The sequence below is a fragment of the Doryrhamphus excisus genome, linkage group LG8, assembly GCF_037039965.1.
Source record: "Doryrhamphus excisus strain RoL-2023G ecotype Guam linkage group LG8, RoL_Dexc_Guam_v1.1, whole genome shotgun sequence".
NCBI classification, from domain to species: domain Eukaryota; kingdom Metazoa; phylum Chordata; class Actinopteri; order Syngnathiformes; family Syngnathidae; genus Doryrhamphus; species Doryrhamphus excisus.
This window is the reverse complement of record NC_136364.1, coordinates 5,308,876-5,332,760: the sequence shown is the minus strand read 5'-3', so window position 1 is coordinate 5,332,760 and position 23,885 is coordinate 5,308,876. Positions and strand designations below refer to the sequence as shown.

At 38.7% G+C, this 23,885-nt stretch overlaps 1 protein-coding gene across 1 annotated transcript in view; it reads left to right on the top strand.

The window, feature by feature from the left end:
• LOC131134908 (uncharacterized) overlaps positions 1 to 21,179 on the top strand; it is a 28,992-nt gene extending 7,813 nt beyond the window's left edge. The window contains exons 6-27 of the mRNA XM_078792957.1: positions 438 to 612; positions 686 to 848; positions 922 to 1,110; positions 2,223 to 2,397; positions 3,985 to 4,115; positions 5,963 to 6,139; positions 6,225 to 6,355; positions 6,419 to 6,576; positions 6,657 to 6,884; positions 8,428 to 8,766; positions 8,838 to 8,986; positions 9,062 to 9,311; positions 12,535 to 12,699; positions 12,866 to 13,023; positions 13,090 to 13,224; positions 13,304 to 13,439; positions 16,037 to 16,188; positions 16,266 to 16,391; positions 17,951 to 18,116; positions 18,193 to 18,294; positions 20,572 to 20,661; positions 20,789 to 21,179. Of these exons, the coding sequence (XP_078649083.1) occupies positions 438 to 612; positions 686 to 848; positions 922 to 1,110; positions 2,223 to 2,397; positions 3,985 to 4,115; positions 5,963 to 6,139; positions 6,225 to 6,355; positions 6,419 to 6,576; positions 6,657 to 6,884; positions 8,428 to 8,766; positions 8,838 to 8,986; positions 9,062 to 9,311; positions 12,535 to 12,699; positions 12,866 to 13,023; positions 13,090 to 13,224; positions 13,304 to 13,439; positions 16,037 to 16,188; positions 16,266 to 16,391; positions 17,951 to 18,116; positions 18,193 to 18,294; positions 20,572 to 20,661; positions 20,789 to 20,838 (3,545 nt within the window). The 3' untranslated portion in view covers positions 20,839 to 21,179. The remainder of the gene's footprint in view (positions 1 to 437; positions 613 to 685; positions 849 to 921; positions 1,111 to 2,222; positions 2,398 to 3,984; positions 4,116 to 5,962; positions 6,140 to 6,224; positions 6,356 to 6,418; positions 6,577 to 6,656; positions 6,885 to 8,427; positions 8,767 to 8,837; positions 8,987 to 9,061; positions 9,312 to 12,534; positions 12,700 to 12,865; positions 13,024 to 13,089; positions 13,225 to 13,303; positions 13,440 to 16,036; positions 16,189 to 16,265; positions 16,392 to 17,950; positions 18,117 to 18,192; positions 18,295 to 20,571; positions 20,662 to 20,788) is intronic.
• The last annotated feature ends 2,706 nt before the right edge of the window (positions 21,180 to 23,885 follow it).

The window sequence follows — 23,885 nt, the reverse complement described above, 5'->3', positions numbered from 1 at the left end:
ATGACCAATCGGATCGCTCCTCCTGCCAGTTATTAACAATAATTCCCACCTTGTATGGTGTAAATAAACAGAAAAATTGTATTACATTAAATTATTTCTGGGCGACACGGCGGTCTAGTGGTTGGCGCGCAGACCTCACAGCTAGGAGACCAGGGTTCAATTCCACCCTCGGCCATCTCTGTGTGGAGTTTGCATGCTCATGCGTGGGTACTCCGGTTTCCTCCCACATTCCAACACGCTAGGTTAATTGGCGGCTCCAAATTGTCCATAGGTATGATTGTGAGTGTGAATGGTTGTTTGTCTATGTGTGCCCTGTGATTGGCTGGCAACCAGTCCAGGGTGTACCCCGCCTCACTCCCGAAGACAGCTGGGATAGGCTCCAGCACCGGCGACCCTCGTGAGGAAAAGCGGTAGAAAATGAAATTATTTCTTTTTAGATTCTTCCATTTCGTGGGGGAGCCCTAAAACGGAAAATATCAGCTATGATGCTGGATATTCAAGCAAGAGTTGGACCAATAAGATGAGCGGAATTGTGAACCCGACAGCGTGTCTCCACCTGGGTGATGTTCTCCTCTTCACTGTCAGCACTCAGCACTATCCTCACTATGATATGTAAGCCACCCGAGGTGTCAAACATCTTACTGGACATCCGTCATGACATGTCTTCTTCTTTTTTGTTTGGTAGTGATAATCTGTACAACACCAACCCCGATTACGACTGGGGGGCATTTAGAAAACTCAAAGCAGAGCTGACACTGTCCTCGACACCCCCCAGCTTCTTTTCAGTCATCTTTAACCAGCCTGGAGTTTATGTGTTTACACTGAACAGCCATCAGCACAAGCATTTGGTGAGGTGTTCATTGAAATATGTTTTTTTTAATGTCATAACTCATTGAAATACTATGTTCTGCTTCCACTTAGTATGTACGGGTGATGCCTGCAGGCGGCCAGTGCTATGAACCCGGGCCCTTTTTTTCCACGACTCCTCGTCACATGACCAGAGTGGGCATTAGGAAGAGAAGAAACCTCTTATTGCGTCCCGACTGGCTGGTGACCGGAGGACTTTTGTTTGGAGCTGCGGCCATCTTGTGTTTATGTGTGACGGTCTTGGTAGGTTGGCAATAAATGATGACATCATGATGTAATAATGCTGCGATTTTCAATATGGACATCTCAAGACATCTAAGGCCCGTGAATTCAGTACAAAAGTTGGTTTGAAAGTTGATACATGCAGTCATTTCAAAATAAAAGACTTCCAATGATCAGAACATTTAAATATTTTAATTACATTCATTCATTAATTTTCTACCGCTGAACGAGGGTGGGATTGAACTCGGATATCCTAGCTGTGAGGTCTACACGCTAACCACTCGCCCGCCGTGCAGCCCTAAAAGTACTACATTATTGAATATAAAATCACATTTGATATTTTAATTCAAATTTTTTTAACTAATTGAGAACACTGAGTTGAGTTGTGTTTTTTTGCAGTGCAATCAAACACTGTAGTTTCGGTATTATTGGATTTACGTCCAAAATTTGCACCAAAGTCTTGCCTCAGTTTTCGAACAATCTCAGTTTTTGTGTAATGACACATAATAAACTCATCTGTTTCCTCTGCACTGTAACTATCCATCAATCTATCCATCTTCTATGCCTCACTAGGGTCGCAGGTACATATGCTGGAGCCTATCCCAGCTGTACTTGGGCGAGACTCGGGGTACACCCTGGACTAGTTGGCTCTGCACTGTATTGATACATGAAATGGAGCGCCCCACAAGGCAGCTTGTGTATTATTGTTGGGTGTGATGGATAAATAACCCACTATGGGGCCAAAGAAAGTGCTGGCAATTTAATGAAGAAAACGAGAAACACTATTTAATTTGTCCACAGTCGGGTATATGGGAAGTTTGCATCAACAATTAGTTAGCATTTATAATTACTGTGCTTTGCTTTGTACAACTGTAAAATGTTTATTTGGTTAATATTTTTGAGTGTCTGATTAATTGAATGGGTGAAGTAATTAATTAGATGCAAGTTATTTCGTTTGTGAAAATTTTTGGTTTTCATCCGACCTGTCAGAACAGATTAATGAAGATCGCCGAGGTTTCTTGAAAAACAGCAAAGCGCTCCAGTCACGAAGAGGATCTTCGAGGATCTGTACATATATTTCTGCACAGGAACCTACAATAAAATATCATTTGTTTTTTGCTCCCATATTTTAGATCCTTTTCCACGAGTACGGCTGGCCGGAGAAGAAGCCAATCCGGGCTCAGTATCACATCCAGCAGATGACGTACCACATGGACGACTATGCGTCAAAGGGCTCAAGGGTGATCTCCCGAATGAAGATTCATCGAAAACAACAAGCCAGAATGACGCTCGGCTCCATTCAGCCGGGTACGCACACTCACAACACCTTGAACATCGTGGAGGCCACTGCGTTACGTAACCATGATCTCCATGTGAACCCACGCCACTATAAACACATCCACGTTCGTGTATGCACAGAACAGTCGATTTCCGGCTTTTGTGACCGCTTATGTAACACTACGACCCACACCCGATCAACTGCAAGCTTAAAAAGCTCTGCTTGTGCAACCGCCGTAGAGCAAGACCACAATTCAAATGTCAGGTGACTTCATTGGCCATTACCTCACATCCAAGCCATCCAAGGTATTGTGCATCGAAAACTGATACAGTATGGAAATGCTTGCATTGTTTTTGATGTAGACCCTTAAAAATCTACCAAACCTAAAGTTGCCCCATTAATTTTCTGTCATACCCCTGTCAGGATTTGACGTACTAGAGAAACGTCTATTCATTTATCTGTATCAGATATCATAAGATGGTAACATCAACAATTACCAATTTGTTTAGAGACACATTTCACATATTTCAATTAGCCTGCTTCATGCTATTAACTGTACATTAAGGCTTGCTAGCATTAGCCATTTCGCTTATGTTCAAATGCTCTACAACACATTTTGTAACAAATATTTAGCAGTCAGCTTTTTACTCTGGCAACTTTCTAAACTCTTTACAGCCGTTAAAATATAAATTATCTCTACTTTGTACTAACCTGTGGTACAGAATAAGGAAGACAATCCACGATGACTTGACGTATATTCACCCTCTGGATTTCTTCTTCCTCTGTCGTTTTGTCACCTACTCTATACCACCATCGCTGCTAGCCCCCCCTAGTGGACCTTGCAGTATTACACCCAAACGCCAACAATGGAGATTTGGTTATTTTAGACTTGACGTATATTCACATATATTCACCCTTAGGATTTATTCTTCCTCTCAAAATTAACAACACTTCAGATATCGTAAAATAATTACATCAACAATTACAAATTTGTTTCCAGACACATTTCACATATTTCAATTAGCCTGCTTCATGCTATTAACTGTACATTAAAGCTGGCTCGCATTAGCCATTTCGCTTATGTTCAAATGCTCTACAAAACATTTTGTAACAAATATTTTGCAGTCAGCTGTTTACTCTAACAACTGTCTAAACTCTTTACAGCCGTTAAAATATAATTTATCTCTACTTAATACTAACCTGTGGTACAGAATAAGGAAGACAATCCACGATGACTTGGCGTATATTCACCCGCTGGATTTCTTCTTCCTCTGTGGTTTTGTCACCTACTCTATACCACCATCGCTGCTAGCACCCCCTAGTGGACCTTGCGGTATTACACCCAAACGCCAACAATGGAGATATGGTTATTTTAGAAACAAACATAGTAGGGTGTCTTTTTTTCTTTTACAACTGAATTTTATATGTATGACATGAACTATTACTACTCTTAAATGCTCTAAACATATTTATATACACATTTTAAATAGTTTTTAAACCATGTTACATTATCTTTTATGTACCTTTATGACTGTGGGGGCATATTAGCATGTTTTCATTCACCAATGTCCAGTCCTCCAGTGCATTAAATATCTTTATCGTTTGGCTCCGAGCAGACTCGTCGGAGGAGTTCTGGGACTATGAGCACCAGGTGGATCTGGAGGCTTTCAGCAGCAACACCTTCTACAGCTTGCTGCTCAAACACAGCCTGACGGTGACTACTCGGCTGGGACAACTCACCACCGAGGTCTGCATTGACATGCATGTGGAGCTCCGCACGTAATATATGAGCTTGCAGATGTGTATTCTTTTAGCTTTATGTATTGCTTCCTGTCAGCTAAGTGGCTTTTGACCCAGTTCAGAACTAATCCTCTTATTCCGTACCTTTCTAATTTAGTGATTAGGATGTCATGATTGATTGGATCAAAGGCTTTTGTCCGATCCATGAATACTGCGGCTGCACACTTCCTATGATCTATAGCTCGGGTCTCTAAACGCGGCCCGCGGGCCAAATGTGGCCCACAGGACACTAGTTTGAGACCCCCGCCTTGATATGAAAGTTTAATGTTAGTGCGGCCCGTGCAAGTTTGATATGGATGCTGTATGGTATCATGTACCCAGAAAAAAATATTACGTTTGATTCATTTCATGTTAAAGGTTAAATAACTGTTAATAGTTATCCTCCCTATCCTTGTGGAAGTGGTAAGTTTTTGGCTATTTAAGTTGAAAGGAAATAACTTGAAGGCTACCGTTTAGGTCGCTAGCTCTCTAGTTTGCGAGTTAGCATGTGTCTCAAGACCCTGCAGTTGCACAATATGTTGTATATAGAGTATAAATGTGACTATAGTCATGTTTTGTCATGTCGACAGGGCTCTAATAATGCTTTGTTCATTTTAATCTGAAAAAAATCATTTGTCTACCCACCAACTATATGCGCTTTCTTAAGTTTTTATTATTTGCCCTTTTATTATTATATTTATTACTGATTGATTGATTTTCTTTATTCTTGATTTGTTTATTTTTCATCTTATTTTGTGTAGAAAAATAAAAAGTAAGATATTTGAGAACAGTGGAATGTTTTATCAGAGCTTTTCTTGTAGAAAATCAAAACCAAAGCAAAGTTTATTCATTTTTCTGTTTTTAATAAATGCGTTTTTTTTTTTGGAAAACCTGATGCGGCCCAGCCTCGCCCAGACCCGAGCTCCAGTGGCACCCAAGTAAATTGAGTTTGAGACCCCTGATCTATAGCGTTAGTGATGTCCTCCGTAATTTTGATCAGTGGCATGGAGGTAGAAATGTTAGCTCTGATTCCATACTGACTTTCTGATAGTAATTTGTTCGCATTAATAAATGTATCCAGCTTATTGTTGAATAGCTTCTCAAGAATTCTGGAGAATCGTAGTAGTAAGGAGACTGGTCGATAGTTTGTAAATTGATGTTTGTCACCATGTTTAAAAATTGGAACAACCTTAGCTGTTTTCATTTTTGGGGGAAATCTTCCGGTCTGAAAAGAGAAATTACTGATGTACATCAGCGGTTCTTAGGCGGTTCTTTATGGGTGCGTTTATGAATCGCTGATGTTCCATGGAGATCTGGTGTAAGTTTTACTTGATTTGACTTGTACTATACAGTACTTAACTTCACTTTCTAGTTCACGAAACTAGTTGTGGATGCTTCACTGTACTGATCATTTTAGAGCATTTAGGATGAAGGTATAAAACTGCCGTGAGAACCCTTTTACCACAAGCGCTGGTATAATCCCATCACTTCTCAGTTTCTCTTCCTCCTTTTTCTCTACTGTATCTCTCTTGTTTTCTTCCTGTTTGTCCTCCAAAGTCGTGGTTATTGTTACAGCCCTCAGGACGGTCGAAACGATAAAGATGTAAAAGGAGATGTGAAATCCTGCGTGCCTCTCTGTTGTCTGTGCTATCCTGTTACACATTTTATATTACAAGTTGCTATGCCACTTTTTATGCTTATTAAAGATGCCGTATAGTATTGTTTTTCAACAAATTTAAATAAATAAGCCTCAGAGATCCGATAGTTATGCTGGACCGTGGCTAGTTTTATTGAACATATGGTTTGGTTTTGTAGGTAAAGGAGCTCTACCAGGCTGTTCAAGACAAACTGCGTCTTCTCAACCCACGCTTGTTGAATGAGGAGAACATGGTGGATGGTCATGAGAAGACAAGGAGGGAAGTGGACAAGGAGGTGGTCCGCAGGAGGTCTTTGGCCACTCAATTGAGGACCCTGCTTGACAGTCAGCTCCAGGTCGCCCCCCCCCCCACACACACACCTATGTTTCATGCTTTAGTGTGCAGAATTTACAGTAGTTGATTTTCTTGGCGTTTCTCAGGTTCTGAGACGGGAGCAGCAGGCCCAGCAGAGGGTCCACAGTGTGTTCACGGCTCATGTTCGAGAATGCACCAGAATACTGGGCAAGATCCACGCCGACAACCACTCGTCATACGGGCACCGCCGTCAATAGTATGTTGTTGTTTACCGAGTAAATCTGTTCTGTTTTATGGGCTGTTCTTTTTCTATGCTTAGTTTTACCCAGCGATTGAGGTCCCTGGTGACTGAGATGGGGGGGCTGGTGTCAGCAGAGTGCCAGCGTCAGGGAGCCTGGGGTCTCTTGGGTGAAGGCACAGGGGCCAAGCTGCTGTGTCCTGATTCCGGGTGTGTGCTCAATAAGGATGCTCTCCTTGGTGAGCTGCAAAGAAACAGCACCATCTGTTAGTCAAAGCGTGTACTGCAACATCAACGACGTTTGTAATGATCTGTGCAGGTTCTGATGGCTCCCCGTTAGACGGTTGCCCGCTTTATTACGATGCAGTGATACGACTTATAAGACCAAAGGCCCACAGCCATATGGTCTTATCAAGCGGCCGCACCATGGCGGTGCCTCCTGGTTTCTTCCTTCATCCGCACACGGGACGTGTTCTGCCCATCGCTGGAAACGTTGCCTACGACCCTGAAAGCTCCACTTTGGTGATTACAACTGACTCATGCGCAGGTAGGTAAAAAGTCAGAATACACTCTAAATCAGGGGTCTCCGCTGGAGCTAGGGTTTGGGTGAGGCTGGGCCGCACCAAGTAAAAAAAAAAAAAAAAGGTATTTACAAAAATAAAATGCTTTTGCTTCTGCTATACCCTACAACAGGGGTTCCCAAACTTTACCAACTCAGGGCCCACTCGAAAAGCTGAAAAAGGCCCACCTTTGTCCTATAAACAGTGCATAGACAAAATGCTGCGTTCTCAGAGCACTTACCTTGTTATTTTTTATTTTTGTAATTATTTGTATTATTTTTTTCATTATTTTTCTTTTATTTTTTTAATTATTCTTTTTATTTTATTTTTATTGAGCTGAAAAATGCCCACTTTTGTCCTATAAACAGTACATGGACAAAATGCTGCGTTCTCAGAGCACTTACCTTATTTTTATTTTTTAATTATTTGTATTATTTTTGTCATTATTTTTCTTTTTTTTATTATTTTTATTTTTTATTGAGCTGAAAAATGCCCACTTTTGTCCTATAAACAGTACACAGACAAAATGCTGCGTTCTCAGAGCACTTACCTTATTATTTTTTTCATTATTTTTCTTTTATTTTTTTAATTATTCTTTTTATTTTATTTTTATTGAGCTGAAAAATGCCCACCTTTGTCCTATAAACAGTACATAGACAAAATACTGCGTTCTCAGAGCACTTACCTTATTATTTTTTATTTTTTAATTATTTTTGTCATTATTTTTCTTTTATTTTTTTATTATTTTTATTGAGCTGAAAAATGCCCACTTTTGTCCTATAAACAGTACATAGACAAAATGCTGCGTTCTCAGAGCACTTACCTAATTATTTTTTATATTTTTTTAATTATTTGTATTATTTTTTCATTATTTTTCTTTTATTTTTTTATTATTTTTCTTTTATTTTTATTGAGCTGAAAAATGGCCACTTTTGTCCTATAAACAGTACATAGACAAAATGCTGCGTCAGAGCACTTACCTTATTATTTTTATATATTTTTAAAATTATTTTTATTATTTTTTAAATTATTTTTTTCTTTTCTTTTTTTAATAGTTTTTCTTTTATTTTTGTAAATATTATTTTATTTTATTTTTATTTTTAAGATTCAGGATTGAAATGAAAGCAGGGGGTTAAAGGAAGCCCAAAATTTTAATATGTGGTGTACACTCTAGACAGAATTAATTAATTTTTAATTGAGCCATAAATATTTTAGAATAAAAACAATTTTAAAAAATAATATTTACAAAAATGAATCATATTTTTAATGACCTCTCATGGTCCACCTGCAATACCACCACGGCCCACACTTTGAGACCCCTGATGTAAACTCTGCACATGGATTAATTATGTTTGTTGCTAGCTAATGGTAGCAATTTGACAAAGTTTAGCTACTAAGATTAACGATTTTGAAATAATGCGTTTTGGACCCATACAACGCAGTTAGCATGCTAGGTGTTTTCTATTATTTGTCACATACTACAAAAATATATAATAAAGAGAATAACTTTTTCTGTTTTGTCCTCACAAGAAGACAACAGGAAATGGGAGAGTCCTCTTATCCCCTTTGTTCCATACCCGACCTCTTGCCATTCAAACCAGCCTCTGCACAGCTTCCGACTCAGTGGCCTCCGACCGGGCCAGAAACTGCAGCTGGGTGCGCCCATGACGGACCCAGACACAGGGGTCCCAGTGCCCATTCTAGCTGTAACCATCCACCCCCAAACCGGTCTGGTTTACCCTTTGGGAAAGACTCACATCTGCCCCATCACCGGTTTGCTGCAACCCGTGCAGGCGGGCTACCCCATTCTGGATTCCCAGACAGGGAATGTTGTGCTGACTGTTGGGGTCAGTCTTGATCCAGTGACGGGTTCGTAGTTCTTGCGAGTGACCACAATGCAAACACTTTGATGAGATTACGAGCTTAGAATGCTTGTGTAGGAGTTGTGTTACCAGTTTACGGGGTCCTGCTGGGAGAGTCCTTCATCGAGCCTCTCAGTGGGCGGATGGTGAGAGTGGCAGGTGCGAGCATCCGAGCTGGGCAGCTGGTGCCCCACGCAGGAGGATATCAGACCCTTCTAGACAGCAAGGTGAGTTTTTTTTTTTAAATAAAGATGATTCAATTTCATTGTCAGCAGAACTAATAACAGCAAACCTTTCACCAGGTTTTGGCAGCAATGTTCAAAACGGTGGAGCTCCTGAGGCCCCTGACTGATGAGTGGGGTTCAGACCCGACTTTGCAGCTCCATCTGAGAGGCGAGCAGGGGCAAAGCTGGCAGGATTGTATTAGGGCTGCGTCCCAGGAGCTCCATTCGCACTGGAGGAGGAGTCAGCACTGCCAGTTGCAGATGCAAAGCAGGCTGGAGGTCCTGCTGGACACCGCCGTGTGTCTGCACCAGGATGGAGGTTTTATGGGTGAGTCTGTGGCGAGACCATGGCGTCAGCCTTCATTTATCACAGTTAATTGGTTCCAAACCGTGCTAAGTGAATTTCCACCAACTAGGACTTCTTATTTCAAATATAAATTCTACATTTTCTTAATTAAACCTGTTTATGACCTTCTAAAGCACATTTTATGTCATACAGAGTGGCGATTACATTTTCCACAGCTATCTGTGTCTTGTCTACTGCGTAGATTACGACTTTCAGACATGTGCCCATTTTATAGCCGATACAAAGTAGGAATTGGTAATGGTTTAATTTCATTTGAACATGCATCAGATTCCAATTGAGTGCATCCCATAATCAGTTCCCAGTTCCACATGTCCAAAAGGAGTAGGAAGAAGCAAAGCTTATTAAATCCTACCCCTCCATCTGGTACTTTTACAATCACTGTTACATTTGTTCACTTCCTGCTTTCCTAATATAATTGAAGTTATTTATTTCTTTAATTAATTTTTGTATTTTTTTAAATACATTTTTAATTTTTTAAAATATATTTTTAAAATAATAAAAAAAATAATACTTTTTTAAAATAATTTGTTTTTATTTTTTAAACAATTTTTAATTTTTAAATTTTTTTTCATTTGAACATGCATCAGATTCCAATTGAGTGCATCCCATAATCAGTTCCCAGTTCCACATGTCCAAAAGGAGTAGGAAGAAGCAAAGCTTATTAAATCCTACCCCTCCACCTGGTACTTTTACAATCAGTAACTGTTACATTTGTTCACTTCCTGCTTTCCTAATATTAATATATTTTTTGAATTTTTAAATACATTTTTATTTTGGTATTTATTATTTTTTGTTATTTATTCATTTTAAAATTTAAATATATAATTATTAAAATTACAATAATTGTATTATTATTTTTTATTTATTATTATTTTTAATTTTTATTTTTTTAATCCGTGCGGTTGCCGAGGTAAATATAAATGGTAATGGTTTAATTTCATTTGAACATGCATCAGATTCCAATTGAGTGCATCCCATAATCAGTTCTCAGTTCCACATGTCCAAAAGGAGTAGGAAGAAGCAAAGCTTATTAAATCCTACCCCTCCATCTGGTACTTTTACAATCAGTAACTGTTACATTTGTTCACTTCCTGCTTTCCTAATATTAATATATTTTTTGAATTTTTAAATACATTTTTATTTTGGTATTTATTATTTTTTGTTATTTATTCATTTTAAAATTTAAATATATAATTATTAAAATTACAATAATTGTATTTTTTTTTATTTATTATTATTTTTAATGTTTATTTTTTTTAATCCGTGCGGTTGCCGAGGTAAATATAAATGGTAATGGTTTCATCTCATTTGAACATGCATCAGATTCCATTTGAGTGCATCCCATAATCAGTTCCCAGTTCCACATGTCCAAAATGAGTAGGAAGAAGCAAAGCTTATTAAATCCTACCCCTCCATCTGGTACTTTTACAATCACTAACTGTTACATTTGTTCACTTCCTGCTTTCCTAATATAGTTTAAGTTTTTTTGTTTAGTTTTTTTTAATTAATGTAATTTTTATTTTATTATTTTTTATTATTGGGTTTTTTTAATTTTTATTTTATTTTTTGTCACGTACTGAAGTACTCGGTGATATGAGCATCCAATGCCATAATGGGTACCATAGTAAGTGTCAATATAGTGATATATATAGCACATCATGACTGGTTCAAGACTCTTCGTCCTTGTATTTAGCAAACATCAACTGCTTGTATTGTTTCTTGAATTGGCTCATCGTTGTGCATTGTTTGATTTCCTTACTCAATCCATTCCATAGTTTGATTCCACATACTGAAATGCTATGGCTAGCATAACGTAGTCCTAGCATAGAAGTGTTTCAAATGTACTTCTTCCCTGAGATCATATTTCTCCTCTCTTGTAGAGAAGTATTGGATGACATTTTTAGCTAATTGCTTATTATTTTTAGCCTTATGCATTATTTTAGCTGTTTGAAGGTGAACTATATCAGCAAGTTGAAGTATTTGTGATTTTAGAAGGAGTTAGTATGTTCTCTGTAGGCGGCATTATGAATTATCCTTACTGACCTTTTTTGCAGTACATTTAGCCAGTGAAGATTGCTTTTATAGTTATTATCCCATATTTCCACACAATAAGTAAGATCTGGTAGAACCAGAGAGCAATAAAGAGTGTGGAGTGATTTCTGATTGAGAACAAACTTTGCTTTGTTCAATATTGAAATGTTTCTGGCCACCTTATGTTGTATATTTGAAAATGTGAGTTTTACACCTCATATTTTCATCTATTAAAAATGAAATAGAAGAATGCTGTTCTGTCCTCACAACACGTTTGTGTATGTTGCTAGACAGCCAGCGAACCAATGAAGAAAACTCCGCTTGCTTTTCTTGCTTCATGAAGCTTTCATGTAAAAAATAAGAGGTAACTGAAACATACAGAAAAAATAAAATGAAGTTTTATGCTCATGTTGCAGGCTAAACACACGTCAGCTAACAGTTAGCTAACACACGTACACCAACTGCAAATGCAAGCTAGCATTAGCATGAAGTTAGCGAACTTGACCAAACAAGTACAACTTTTGAAATAGCAGATGCATCTATGTAAGTGCTTTAATACACCAATATACTTACAAAGACGATAATTTCCCAAGAAAAAAAGCGTTTAGAGCAGCTTTCGTCGTGTTTATGAGGTTTTAAAGTTTCTTTTCTGCCGTGAGGGCGGTCTGCTTTTCACCGAGAGAAAACGGCACAAAGCTTGTCTTTATGCGAGAGCGCTCACTCTCTAGTGATCCAAAACCATACTTTCTCGAGAAGATGTCTCACTCTCACTCAAACTTTTCAACCTTAGCGTTTTTAACACTATTTATTAGGACTTTTAGCTATTTATTACTTTCATTTTAACTAACTTATGAAACGTATGAGTTATTAATGTATTTGACCCAAAGACATGACAACAGTGCAGTGCAATTTCCGCCTGGCAACAGCACTGATGAGATCGATTGTATATTTTAATACAAAGTATTGAAAAAGATATTCAAAATAAATTTAAATTCTAACCCTTATAGTGTTTTTTGTGTGGTATACATGTTTCTGCCAAATGTCCCTGCCTTTTCTCCATAGTTTGAGGCAGTGCAGTTAGTAACTGCCAGGCAACAAATTCTACCTGGCAACAAGTGGTATTGACTTGTCGCTCCTATGTTGTTCAAACAAGGAGACATGCCCCTCTCAGACAGTCCTGTGCCCGCGCTGCTGGGGATGGAGTACCCGGACCCCATGGGGTCAGGTCTGAGTGTACCTGTCTTGGGATCTGAGACCGACCTCGTATCAGGAAGGACAATACCGCTGGCAGGGACTGTGGAGGACCCGGCCGGCAGAGGTAAAGATGGATCACTGCATCGGCCCCAACTTTTGGTACCTAAGATGGGGTGTCTCGGGGGCGTGGTCATGAGGTCAAGAGTCTTGAGCAGCAACCAACAGAGGCGCTGTTGAGTCAGTCTTAGCTACTTTTCTGTAGTCCTTGGATCAACACTGGTTCTTTGCAGGTCTGGTAGCCATCAGCTACGGCTCTCAGGCCGTGGACCCTGTAACTGGCATACTGGCTCCGGTGGTCGGCGCCAGGTTGGATGTTCTTAAAAACACAGTGGTACCCGTCACCGCCTCGTACTGGCTAGCAACGGCGGCTAACGCTGACATCGTTCAGGTGGGAGAAATCAAATCAAGACTTTCGGGTGTTTCAGGTGTCTGATCTGATCCAGCTCCTCGTCAGGTGGAGGCTTTGGATGGAGAGATGTGTGCCCGGAATACTTATTGGCAGCAGCACAGCCAACGGGAGGAGAGCATCCTCTCTGATGTGGACTCGGCTCTGTTCCAGTCTTTTGTCACAGAACACGGCGGACATCAGGTGAACCATATGAGGCCGTAATTAAAAGCGTCCTTCAAAAGCCCGCCATGGTGACATTGAGTTCTGTTTGCCGGTCCAGTGGTCGGGAAGATCGCTGAGGGAAGCAGCTGTGGAGATGCACGACTCGGCGCAGTTTGAAGCGCAGAGGAGAAGCGCCCGGCGTGCTGGCTTGGCTCTCATTCTGCCTCCTCATGTACTCGGCATCCTCTGCCTGGGTAAATTGCGGCAACGCTGTTCAATACCAGCTGTTAATATCGGCTTCTGCCGACTCTCCCTGTCCTTTCCCTGCTCTGTGGTGCGCCGCTGTAGACACTGGAAACTCCCATTTTCCAATTATTTCAACTTTTTTCTTAAACAATTTTGACAAAATTTATTTTCGTAATAATATGACTTTATTCCCATAATATTTTGACTTTATTTTTATTATTACTACAACTTTTTCCCCAGCTTAAGTTTATTTAGTTCTGTTTTTCTCCTAAAGTTACGACTTAAAAAATTATATTTTTATACGACTGAAAATTACACTATTTTTCCACATAATATGATGAATTTATTCTTGTGAAATTGCACATTTTTTGTTGTTAGAGCACAACTTTTTTTTCTCTTCATATTTTGAGTTGATTCTTGTGAATTTAAAGTTTTTTCAATTTCTGTCCTTTTTTAAATTTTCCTACTATTTGCTATAATTTTTTTGTCATGATTATGACTTTATTTTCCCATATTATAATCTTAATTAACTCCAAATATTCCCCATTTAAAAAAGATATATTTTTTAAATATTGAAACTTTATGCTACTAAAATGACATTATTTTTCCTCATAATTTTACTACTTTTTTTAATTAGATTACATTTTTCTCTTAATATTTTGACTTTTTACTGCTGATGTTTCTATTTTTGCTATAGTTTTTTTTTACTTTTCTTGTTCAGTCATATTTTCAGACTGGCCAATCAGGAAACAGCCAGGGGCCTTAAACTATTTTTTTTTTTTACATTTTCCAATTATTTCAACTTTTTTCTTAAACAATTTTGACAAAATTTATTTTCATAATAATATGACTTTATTCCCATAATATTTTGACTTTATTCCCAAAGTACTACAACTTTTTCCCCAGTTTAATTTTATTTAGTTCTGTTTTTCTCCTGAAGTTACGACTTAAAAAAAACATTTTTATACTACAAAAAAATGACATTATTTTTTCCACATAATATGATTAATTCATTCTTGTGAAATTGCACATTTTTTGTTGTTAGCGCACTACTTATTTTCTTTTCATATTTTCAGTTGATTCTTGTGAATTTAAAGTTTTTTCAATTTCTGCCCTTTTTTAAATTTTCCTACTATTTGCTATAATTTTTTTGTCATGATTATTACTTTATTTTCCCATATTATAATCTTAATTAACTCCAAATACTCCCCCATTTAAAAAAGATAATAACTTAAAAAAGATAATACCTTTTTTAATATTTAAACTTTCTGCTACTAAAATTAAATAAAAATTATTTTTCCTCATAATTTTACTACTTTTTAAAATTAGATTACAACATTTTTTTCTTAATATTTTGACTTTTACTGCTGATGTTTCTATTTTTGCAATATTTTTTACTTTTCTTGTTCAGTCGTATTTTCAGACTGGCCAATCAGGAAACAGCCAGGGGCCTTAAATTAGTTTTCCTCATTATTTTACAACTTTTTAAAATTAGATTCCAACATTTTTCTCTTAATATTTTGACTTGATTTTTCCTGCTGATGTTTCTATTTTTGCTATAGTTTTTCTCTTATCATATTTTCAGACTGACCAATCAGGAAACAGCCAGGGGCCTTACATGGGTCCCGGGATTTTGTACACCTTTCTAGGGGCAAAAATGACTGTGACTTATGATTAGTGTTTTGCCTGATGCAGACTGTGTTTCTGCCAACTCTCCCTGTCCTTTCTCTACTTGCTGTCACCACTACTTGCTGTGTTGTTGTTGGTGTAGGGCAGGGGTCTCAAACTCAATTTACTTGGGGGCCACTGGAGCTAGGTTCTGGGTGAGACTGGGCCGCATCAGGTTTTCCAAAAAAACGCATTTATTAAAAAAAAATTTTTTTTTTTTAAACTTTGCTTTGGTTCCAATTTTCTGCAAGAAAAGCTCTGATAAAACATTCCACTGTTCTCAAATATCTTAATTTTTATTTTTCTACACAAAATAAGATGAAAAATAAATAAACAAATCAAGAATAAAGAAAATCAATCAATCAATCAGTAATAAATAAATATAATAATAATAATAAAAACTTAAGAAAGCACATATAGTTGGTGGGTAGACAAATGATTTTTTTCACATTTAAAATGAACAAAGCATTATTAGAGCCCTGTAGACATGACAAAACACGACTATAGTCACATTTATACTCTTTTTATTTACAACATATTGCGCAACTGCAGGGTCTTGAGACACATGCTAACTCGCAAACTAGAGAGCTAGCCACCTAAACGGTAGCCTTCAAGTTATTTCCTTTCAACTTAAATAGCCAAAAACTTACCACTTCCACACAGATAGGGAGGAACTATTAACAGTTATTTAACCTTTAACATGAACATGAATCAAACGTAATCATTTTTTCTGGGTACATGATACCATACAGCATCCATATCAAACTTGCGCGGGCCGCACTAACATTAAACTTTCATATCAAGGCGGGGGCCTCAAAGTAGTGTCCTGCGGGCCACATTTGGCCCGCGGGCCGCATGTTTGAGACCCCTGGTGTAGGGTTTGTTTTGGGCTTTTTCCATGGTTGACTGTATGATTGGGGTGTATTTGTGTGTAAAGTGGATGAGGAGGAATGGGATCAGCACTGTGTTTGGTACACCGAGCTGCTGTCAGTCCTCGACATGATGGACGTTTGCATGGAGCAGCTTCAACAAAACCAGGAGAAATTGAGCACACAAAGGGTGGAGTGGACAGCGAGCTTCCATGTACTGGTGAGAAAGACTCGTGTGGGATATCATACCGGTGCCTGGCATTAAATATTAATACTTGTGTTCAATTTGTCCCCCAGGACAGAGAACCCAGGTTGGGAGAAATGTGGGAGCAATGTTCTTCCCGACTGTCGGATCTGGATGCAGCCCTTGTTAAGCTGCAATGTGTTCGATACCTCTCCGTGATCCGCGGTGTCACAGCTCAGGTCTGACCATATTCCATCATATCAACCAGGGGTGTTCAAAGTATGGGTGAGGGGCCATTTGCAGCCCAATCCTGTTTTTAGTATTGGCCAGCAGTTCATTATAAAAGTCATTTAAAAATCATTTAAGAAGAAAAATACAAAAAAGAGCAAAATGTGAATAATCAGCAGTAATTTTACAACAATAAAATAAAAAAGATGAAATCCAACAAGAAAAAGTCTTCAAATTTTCAAAATTTACAAGAATAACATCATAATATTATGAGGAAAAATAACATTATTTTACCAGCATGAAGTTGAAATATAATATATATATATATATATATATATATATATAAATAATATGATATATTAAATATATTTAAGGATTTGCCCATTTACCCTATTTTTGTTGTTTTTTCTTTCTTTCTTAAAATAATGAATAATTTCTTTTAAAAATCTTTGTATATTTTTATTTTATGACTTGTGATTTTATGGTTATTTTAAGATTTTTCTTATATATATATAAAATATAATATATATATATATATATATATAATATCTATTTATATAATATCTATATATATCTAATATCTATTTATATAATATCCTTAAAATATATTTAAGGATTCACCCATTTACCCTTTTTTTTTCCTATTTTTGTTGTTTTTTCTTTCTTTTTTAATATGTAAACTTAAAAAAAATCTTTGTATATTTTATGACTTGAGATTTTATGTTTATTTTAAGATTTTTCTTATATATATATATATATAAATATATATACATATATATATATAATATTTATATAATATCTATAGTATATGTCGAATATCTATTTTTACAATATCCTTAAAATATATTTAAGGATTCACCCATTTATCATTTTTTTCCTATTTTTGTTGTTTTTTCTTTCTTTTTTTAAATATGTAAACTTAAAAAAATCTTTGTATATTTTCATTTTATGACTTGAGATTTTATGGTTATTTTAAGATTTTTCTTATATATATATATATATATATATGGAAAAAAATATATAAAATATTTATATAATATCTATATATATCGAATATCTATTTATACAATATCATTAAAATATATTTAAGGATTCACCCATTTATCATTTTTTTCCTATTTTTGTTGTTTTTTCTTTCTTTTTTAAAATATGTAAACTTAAAAAAATCTTTGTATATTTTCATTTTATGACTTGTGATTTTATGGTTATTTTAAGATTTTTCTTTTATATATATATATATATATATATATATAATTTATTTATATATATATATTATATATATTATATTTATATATATATATATAAGAATATATATATACACTTTGTATATATACATATATAATCTTAAAATCTATAAAATCTTAAAATAACCATAAAATCACAAGTCATAAAATGAAAATATACAAAGATTTTTTTAAGTTTACATATTTTAAGAAAGAAGGAAAAAACAGCAAAAATAGTAAAAAGGCTAAATGGGCGAATCCTTTCATTTTCACGATGAACACATTTTGGACCCCCCTGACATAAAGATGGAAATAAATATAATTTAAATCATGTGTTATTTCCCCAGGCAATGTTGCTTGGGAACTTTTGGTACAAGGAATACGGTCTGATACGCTTATGTCGCCAAAGACCGGCTATGAACATTTTGGCTTGGCTCCAGCACAAGGTTTTACCTTTGCTGGAGAGGATGGACCAGCAGGTCTCCGTCGCCCCCGACGCCCGTCATCCATTTGGTAGCGAGCCCCAGCCAGACTGAAAGAAAAGTATGTATTCATAGATTTTAACAACTGGCTTATGGTCTTTTGAAAGGAATCGCCGCAAAGTCTTTCAGACGAACGTTCGATTCCCAGGACACAAAGAGTTGTGCGCAAATGAACGATCCACAGGGACAAAGCTCCACTTGCATTCAAGGTGAGATGCACAAAAAATTACTTACTTACTTTACAATAACTACTAATACTCGCAAATACTGCGGTGAAATAGTAACTATTTATTGTGTGCCAAAACTTTATTCATCATTCATCTTATTTTATGACTTGTAAAAACTTCTTATTTTATGACCTTTTATCTGTATTTATTTTAATTATTTTAATCTTGTTATCTTACAACGTTGCTTAAATATTCCAATTTTGTAGATTGTAGAATTACAAATTCTCCAAAATAATATTTTTTAAATTATTTTTTTATTATTTACTCCTGTACAATAACATGTTATTGTTTATTGTTGAATAATAATAGCTTTGTTACCTTATATTACTGTATATGGTATGGTTTTATTACATACATTATTAGAGCCCTCTAGACATTAAATAACACCCCTATAGTCACATTAACTTCTTGTTATTTTATGACTTTTTATCGGTATTTAATTATTTTAATCTTGCTATCTTACAATGTTGCTTAAATATTCAAATTTTGTAGATTGTAGAATTACAAATCCTCCAAAATAATATATTTTTTTTATTATTTACTCCTGTACAATAACATGTTATTGTTTATTGTTGAATAATAATAGCTTTATTGTTACCTTATATTACTGTATACAGTATGGTTTTATTACATACATTATTAGAGCCCTCTAGACATGAAATAACACCCCTATAGTCACATTAACTTCTTGTTATTTTATGACTTTTTATCTGTATTTATTTTAATCTTGCTATCTTACAATGTTGCTTAAATATTCCAATTTTGTAGATTGTAGAATTACAAATTCTCCAAAATAATAAAATTTTAATTATTTTGTTATCATTTACTCCTGTACAATAACATGTTATTGTTTATTGTTGAATAATAATAGCTTTATTGTTACCTTATATGACTGTATACGGTATGGTTTTATTACATACATTTTTAGAGCCCTCTAGACATGAAATAACACCCCTACAGTCACATTAACTTCTTGTTATTTTATGACTTTTTATCTGTATTTATTTTAATTATTTTAATCTTGCTATCTTACAACGTTGCTTAAATATTCCAATTTTGTCGATTATAGAATTACAAATTCTCCAAAATAATAAATTTTAATTATTTTTTATTATTTACTCCTGTACAATAACATGTTATTGTTTATTGTTGAATAATAATAGCTTTAAAAATATATAGTCCAAGCACATTAATGGGCTTATGCTGCCATCTAGTGGCGGAAAGGACAAATAGCGGCATGACTGATCCGAACTTTTCTCATTAGGGGTGCCGCCACGTCTGCACATTACAGAAGCCCTGTCTTAGAAAATCCTCGAACAAATTCACGAAAACAATAATAAATACTCCTGAATATAACACACGTACATGTCTATATCTACCCCTGAACTGGGGGCATGTTTTGAAACCAGTCCAGCTTGAATAATGGGGACCGGAAGTGTCATTTCATGGTATCGGGCCAATTTAGTCCTCCTTACCGTGATGGCCTTTTTGACAGTACTTGTTGCTTCCAACTAACTTTATTTTAACATTCCAACCGCGAGGCATTTCACACCGGACGAAAAAAAAAATTCACACAGGACAAACTTCCTGGTTCAAATGTCACGAACATTCCAAAATATATACTGAGGAAAATCAGAAAACTTTATACTTATAAAAAAACAGCCACTTTGTTACTAAATTTATGTTCTTACCTATTTAATGTGACTTCTGTTTTCGGACATGACTCGTCAGCTTCTCAACATCGGGCATGTAAGAAGAATGCAAATGATTGGGTCCAAGAAACGTTTAATCCTCTGTTCTCCTCAGTTATTTTTCTCCTTTTTCCTTTGGGATCCATGGCCCATCACACAGCCGCCGGTTTGTTTACAACAGGCACCTGCCTGGCATCCCGTGTGTCGTAGGCTATGACGCAAATTTTCCGCGACAGACATGTTGAAATTCAATATTTACTCTACACATTTTTACAGAGAAGAATGTTGTGTCATGTCTGTCCTCCTACAGAAACCATATTAAAACAAAAAAACATATTCCCTAACCGTTTTTTTCCATTTTCAAACATTTTTCAAAAAGCTTCAGGGAGCCACTAGGGCCAGCTCCATGCTGTTTGCCTACTTCCGGTTTAGACTATTCAGGAGATATTTTGTATTAACCCACATAAGATATGATTAAATCGGGTCATTGCATTTATTTAAATTTAAATATTACTGACACAATATTGTCGTGTTAATATCAAGCTTGTTACTTCTCTTTACGTTCCAGCCTTCCAAACAAGACAAGAAAAAGGACGCTGGGAAGTCCAAGAAGGACAAGGACCCAGTCAACAAATCTGGAGGCAAAGCCAAGAAGATGGTATGCGCTTGGTTTTTTTTTTCAATATATATTTTTTTACAAAGTTCAGTTACAACGGTTTTGTTTTTCTACACAGGTTATTGTCAGTTTTTTGGCCAACACTGACCTATTCATGTGTTCTGAGCAGAAGTGGTCCAAGCTGAACAACCTTGTCCTCTTCGCCAAGGCCACCTATGACGAGCTTTACAAGGAAGTGCCCAACTCCAAGTTCATCACTCCCTACTGTCGTGTCCTAGAGATTGAAGATCCGCGGCTCGTTGGCTAGGAATGCCTTGCAGGAACTGCTCGCTAAAGGTGAACCTGGCAGATGAATACATAATGACAGCCAGGTCCAAAGGGAAATGTACTACAACTTTTTATGCAGTCAAACATATTGCAGAATAAGACATTTCTGGTGCAATTTTAGTTTAAACCAGGATTGGTTGACATATGGCAGCAATTGGTGGAAAAAATATATTCTTCAGCCAGTTGCATGCAGTCCCCTGAACTTGATACTTGTCTTTCTATCACGCTGCTTGTGGGGGGCTTGTGGGGGGCTTGTGGGCTTTGCGGTGTCAACCCAGGATGCAGAGAACAGGACCAAATGTAAGTAAAAGCATTGAATTAAATGATAATAGCTGCAGGATGATACAGCAACAAATGGTAACGATCCCACACAGAGTGATAAGGACAACAAAGTAAGACGAGGCAAAGCAGGAAGTTAAATACAAAATAAGAGGGACCCTTCTTGGGGATGGCCGGGGCGGTAGGCCCAGCAGAGCCAGGAAGACCCCTCCAAGCAATGGACAGAATGGTTGGGTCGGCGGGGTTGGTAGGCACCCTCAGGGGGGCGCCCTTGACGATGAGCAAGGTTGGCGACCTCAGAGGTGCGCCCTCGACGATGAGCGAGGTTGGTGCCTTCAGGGGTGCGCCTTCGACGATGAGCGAGGTTGGCGCCTTCAGGGGGTCGCCTTCGACGATGAGCAAGGTTGGCGCCTTCAGGGGTGCGCCTTCGACGATGAGCGAGGTTGGCGCCCTCAGAGGTGCGCCCTTGACGATGAGCGAGGTTGGCGCCCTCAGAGGTGCGCCCTCGACCATGAGCGAGGTTGGTGCCTTCAGGGGTGCGCCTTCGACAATGAGCGAGGTTGGCGCCTTCAGGGGTGAGTCCTCGACGATGAGTGAGATTGGTGCCCTCAGGGGTGCGCCCTCAACAATGAGTGACATTGGCACCCTAAGGGCGGTGCCCTTGACAATGAGCGAGATTGGCGACCTCGACGATGAGCGAGGTTGCCGCCCTCAGGGGTGCGCCCTCAACTATGAGTGAGGTTGGCGCCCTCAGGGGTGCGCCCTCGACAATGAGTGACATTGGCGCCCCAAGGGGGGGGCGCCCTTGACAATGAGCGAGGTTGGCACCCTCGACGAAGAGCGAGGTTGGCGCCCTAAGGGGGACACCCTCTACAATGCGCAAGGTAGGCACCCACAGGGGGGCGCCCTCGATGATGAGCGAGGTTGGCGCCCTTAGGGGTGCGCCCTCGACGATGAGCGAGGTTGGCGCCCTCAGGGGTGCGCCTTCGACAACGAGCGAGGTTGGCACCCTAAGGGGGTCGCCCTCAACGATGAGCAAGGTTGGCACCTTAAGGTGGGCCACCCTCGGCGATGAGCGAGGTTGGCGCCCTCAGGGTTGCGCCCTCGACAATGAGCGAGGTTGGCGCCTTCAGGGGGAGCCCTCGACAATGAGTGAGGATGGCACCCTACGGGGGGGCCCTCGACAATGAGCAAGGTTGGTGCCTTCAGGGGGGTTACCTCGACAGTGAGCAAGGTTGGTGCCTTCATGGGGGTGCCCTTGACAATGAGCGAGGTTGGTGCCTTCAGGGGGGTGCCCTCGACAATGAGCGAGGTTGGCGCCCTCAGGGGTGCGCCTTCGACAACAAGTGAAGTTGGCACCCTAAGGGGGACACCCTCGACGATGAGCAAGGTTGGCACCTTCAGGGGTGCGCCTTCGACAACAAGCGAGGTTGGCACCCTAAGGGGGTCGCCCTCAAGGTGGGCCGCCCTCGACGATGAGCGAGGTTGCCGCCCTCAGGGTTGAGCCCTCGACGATGAGTGAGGTTGGTGCCTTCAGGGGGGTGCCCTCGACAGTGAGCAAGGTTGGTGCCTTCAGGGGGGTGCCCTTGACAATGAGCGAGGTTGGCGCCTTCAGGGGGGCGCCCTCGACGATGAGTGAGGTTGGCGCCCTCAGGGGTGTGTCCTCGACGATGAGTGAGGTTGGCGCCCTAAGGGGGACACCCTCGACAATGTGCAAGGTAGGCACCCACAGGGGGGCGCCCTCAACGATGAGCGAGGTTGGCGCCCTAAGGGGGGCGCCCTCAACGATGAGCGAGGTTGGCGCCCTCAGGGGTGCGCCCTCGACAATGAGCGAGGTTGGCACCCTAAGGGGGGTGCCCTCAACAATGAGCAAAGTTGGCGTCCTCAGAGGGTGCGCCCTCAACGATGAACGAGGTTGGCGCCTTTAGGGGTGCGTCCTCTGGGGGGGGCGGGCGTCCAGACTCGACGTGGCGGAGGTGAATGAGGCGGTGTCCGGGGCTGATGCGGCGGAGATGAAGTAGGCGGCGTGTGGGCGTGATGTTGCAGAAGAGAAGGAGGCGGAGTCCGGGTCTTCTCCATCTATTCCCTGCTTCTTGTCTTACAGGTGGAGTGGGCTGTGCCTCCTCACTTTGCCAGCAGATGGCGCCATAGCCCCTTTCCATTGGTGGGCTGGGCTGTGCTTTGCACCTCCCCAGTGCTGACAATATTGTTGTTCCAATTGGATGCATTTATTTAAAACTAGTTGGAAGTGGCATTCATTTAAAGGTAACATGCACCAACATGCACCTTGCTCTCATTTTCTACAATATTGTAATGCAACATCAAGCACTTCCCTTTATTTAAAAATACATGCACACTATTTTGCTAGAGGCCTTTTGCGCTTCCATCTGCCGGGATGTTTTTTTTTTTTCTGTGCATTCTGTGCACATTATGACAGTTGACAGCCCAGCATCTCTCTAACATTGTTTGGACAAAAAGTAGAGCACCCATTTTGTAAAAAGGCTTTTCAATATGATTTTGAAATGTCATTCATTCTGCAGCTGTAGTTGTGACATGCTGTGAATCAGTGTGATCAAGCTGGTGTTTATTATTTTTTATTTGTTATTTGTTATTTTTTAAATTTGAAAATTGCATTTTTAATTTTTAATTTTTAATTTTTA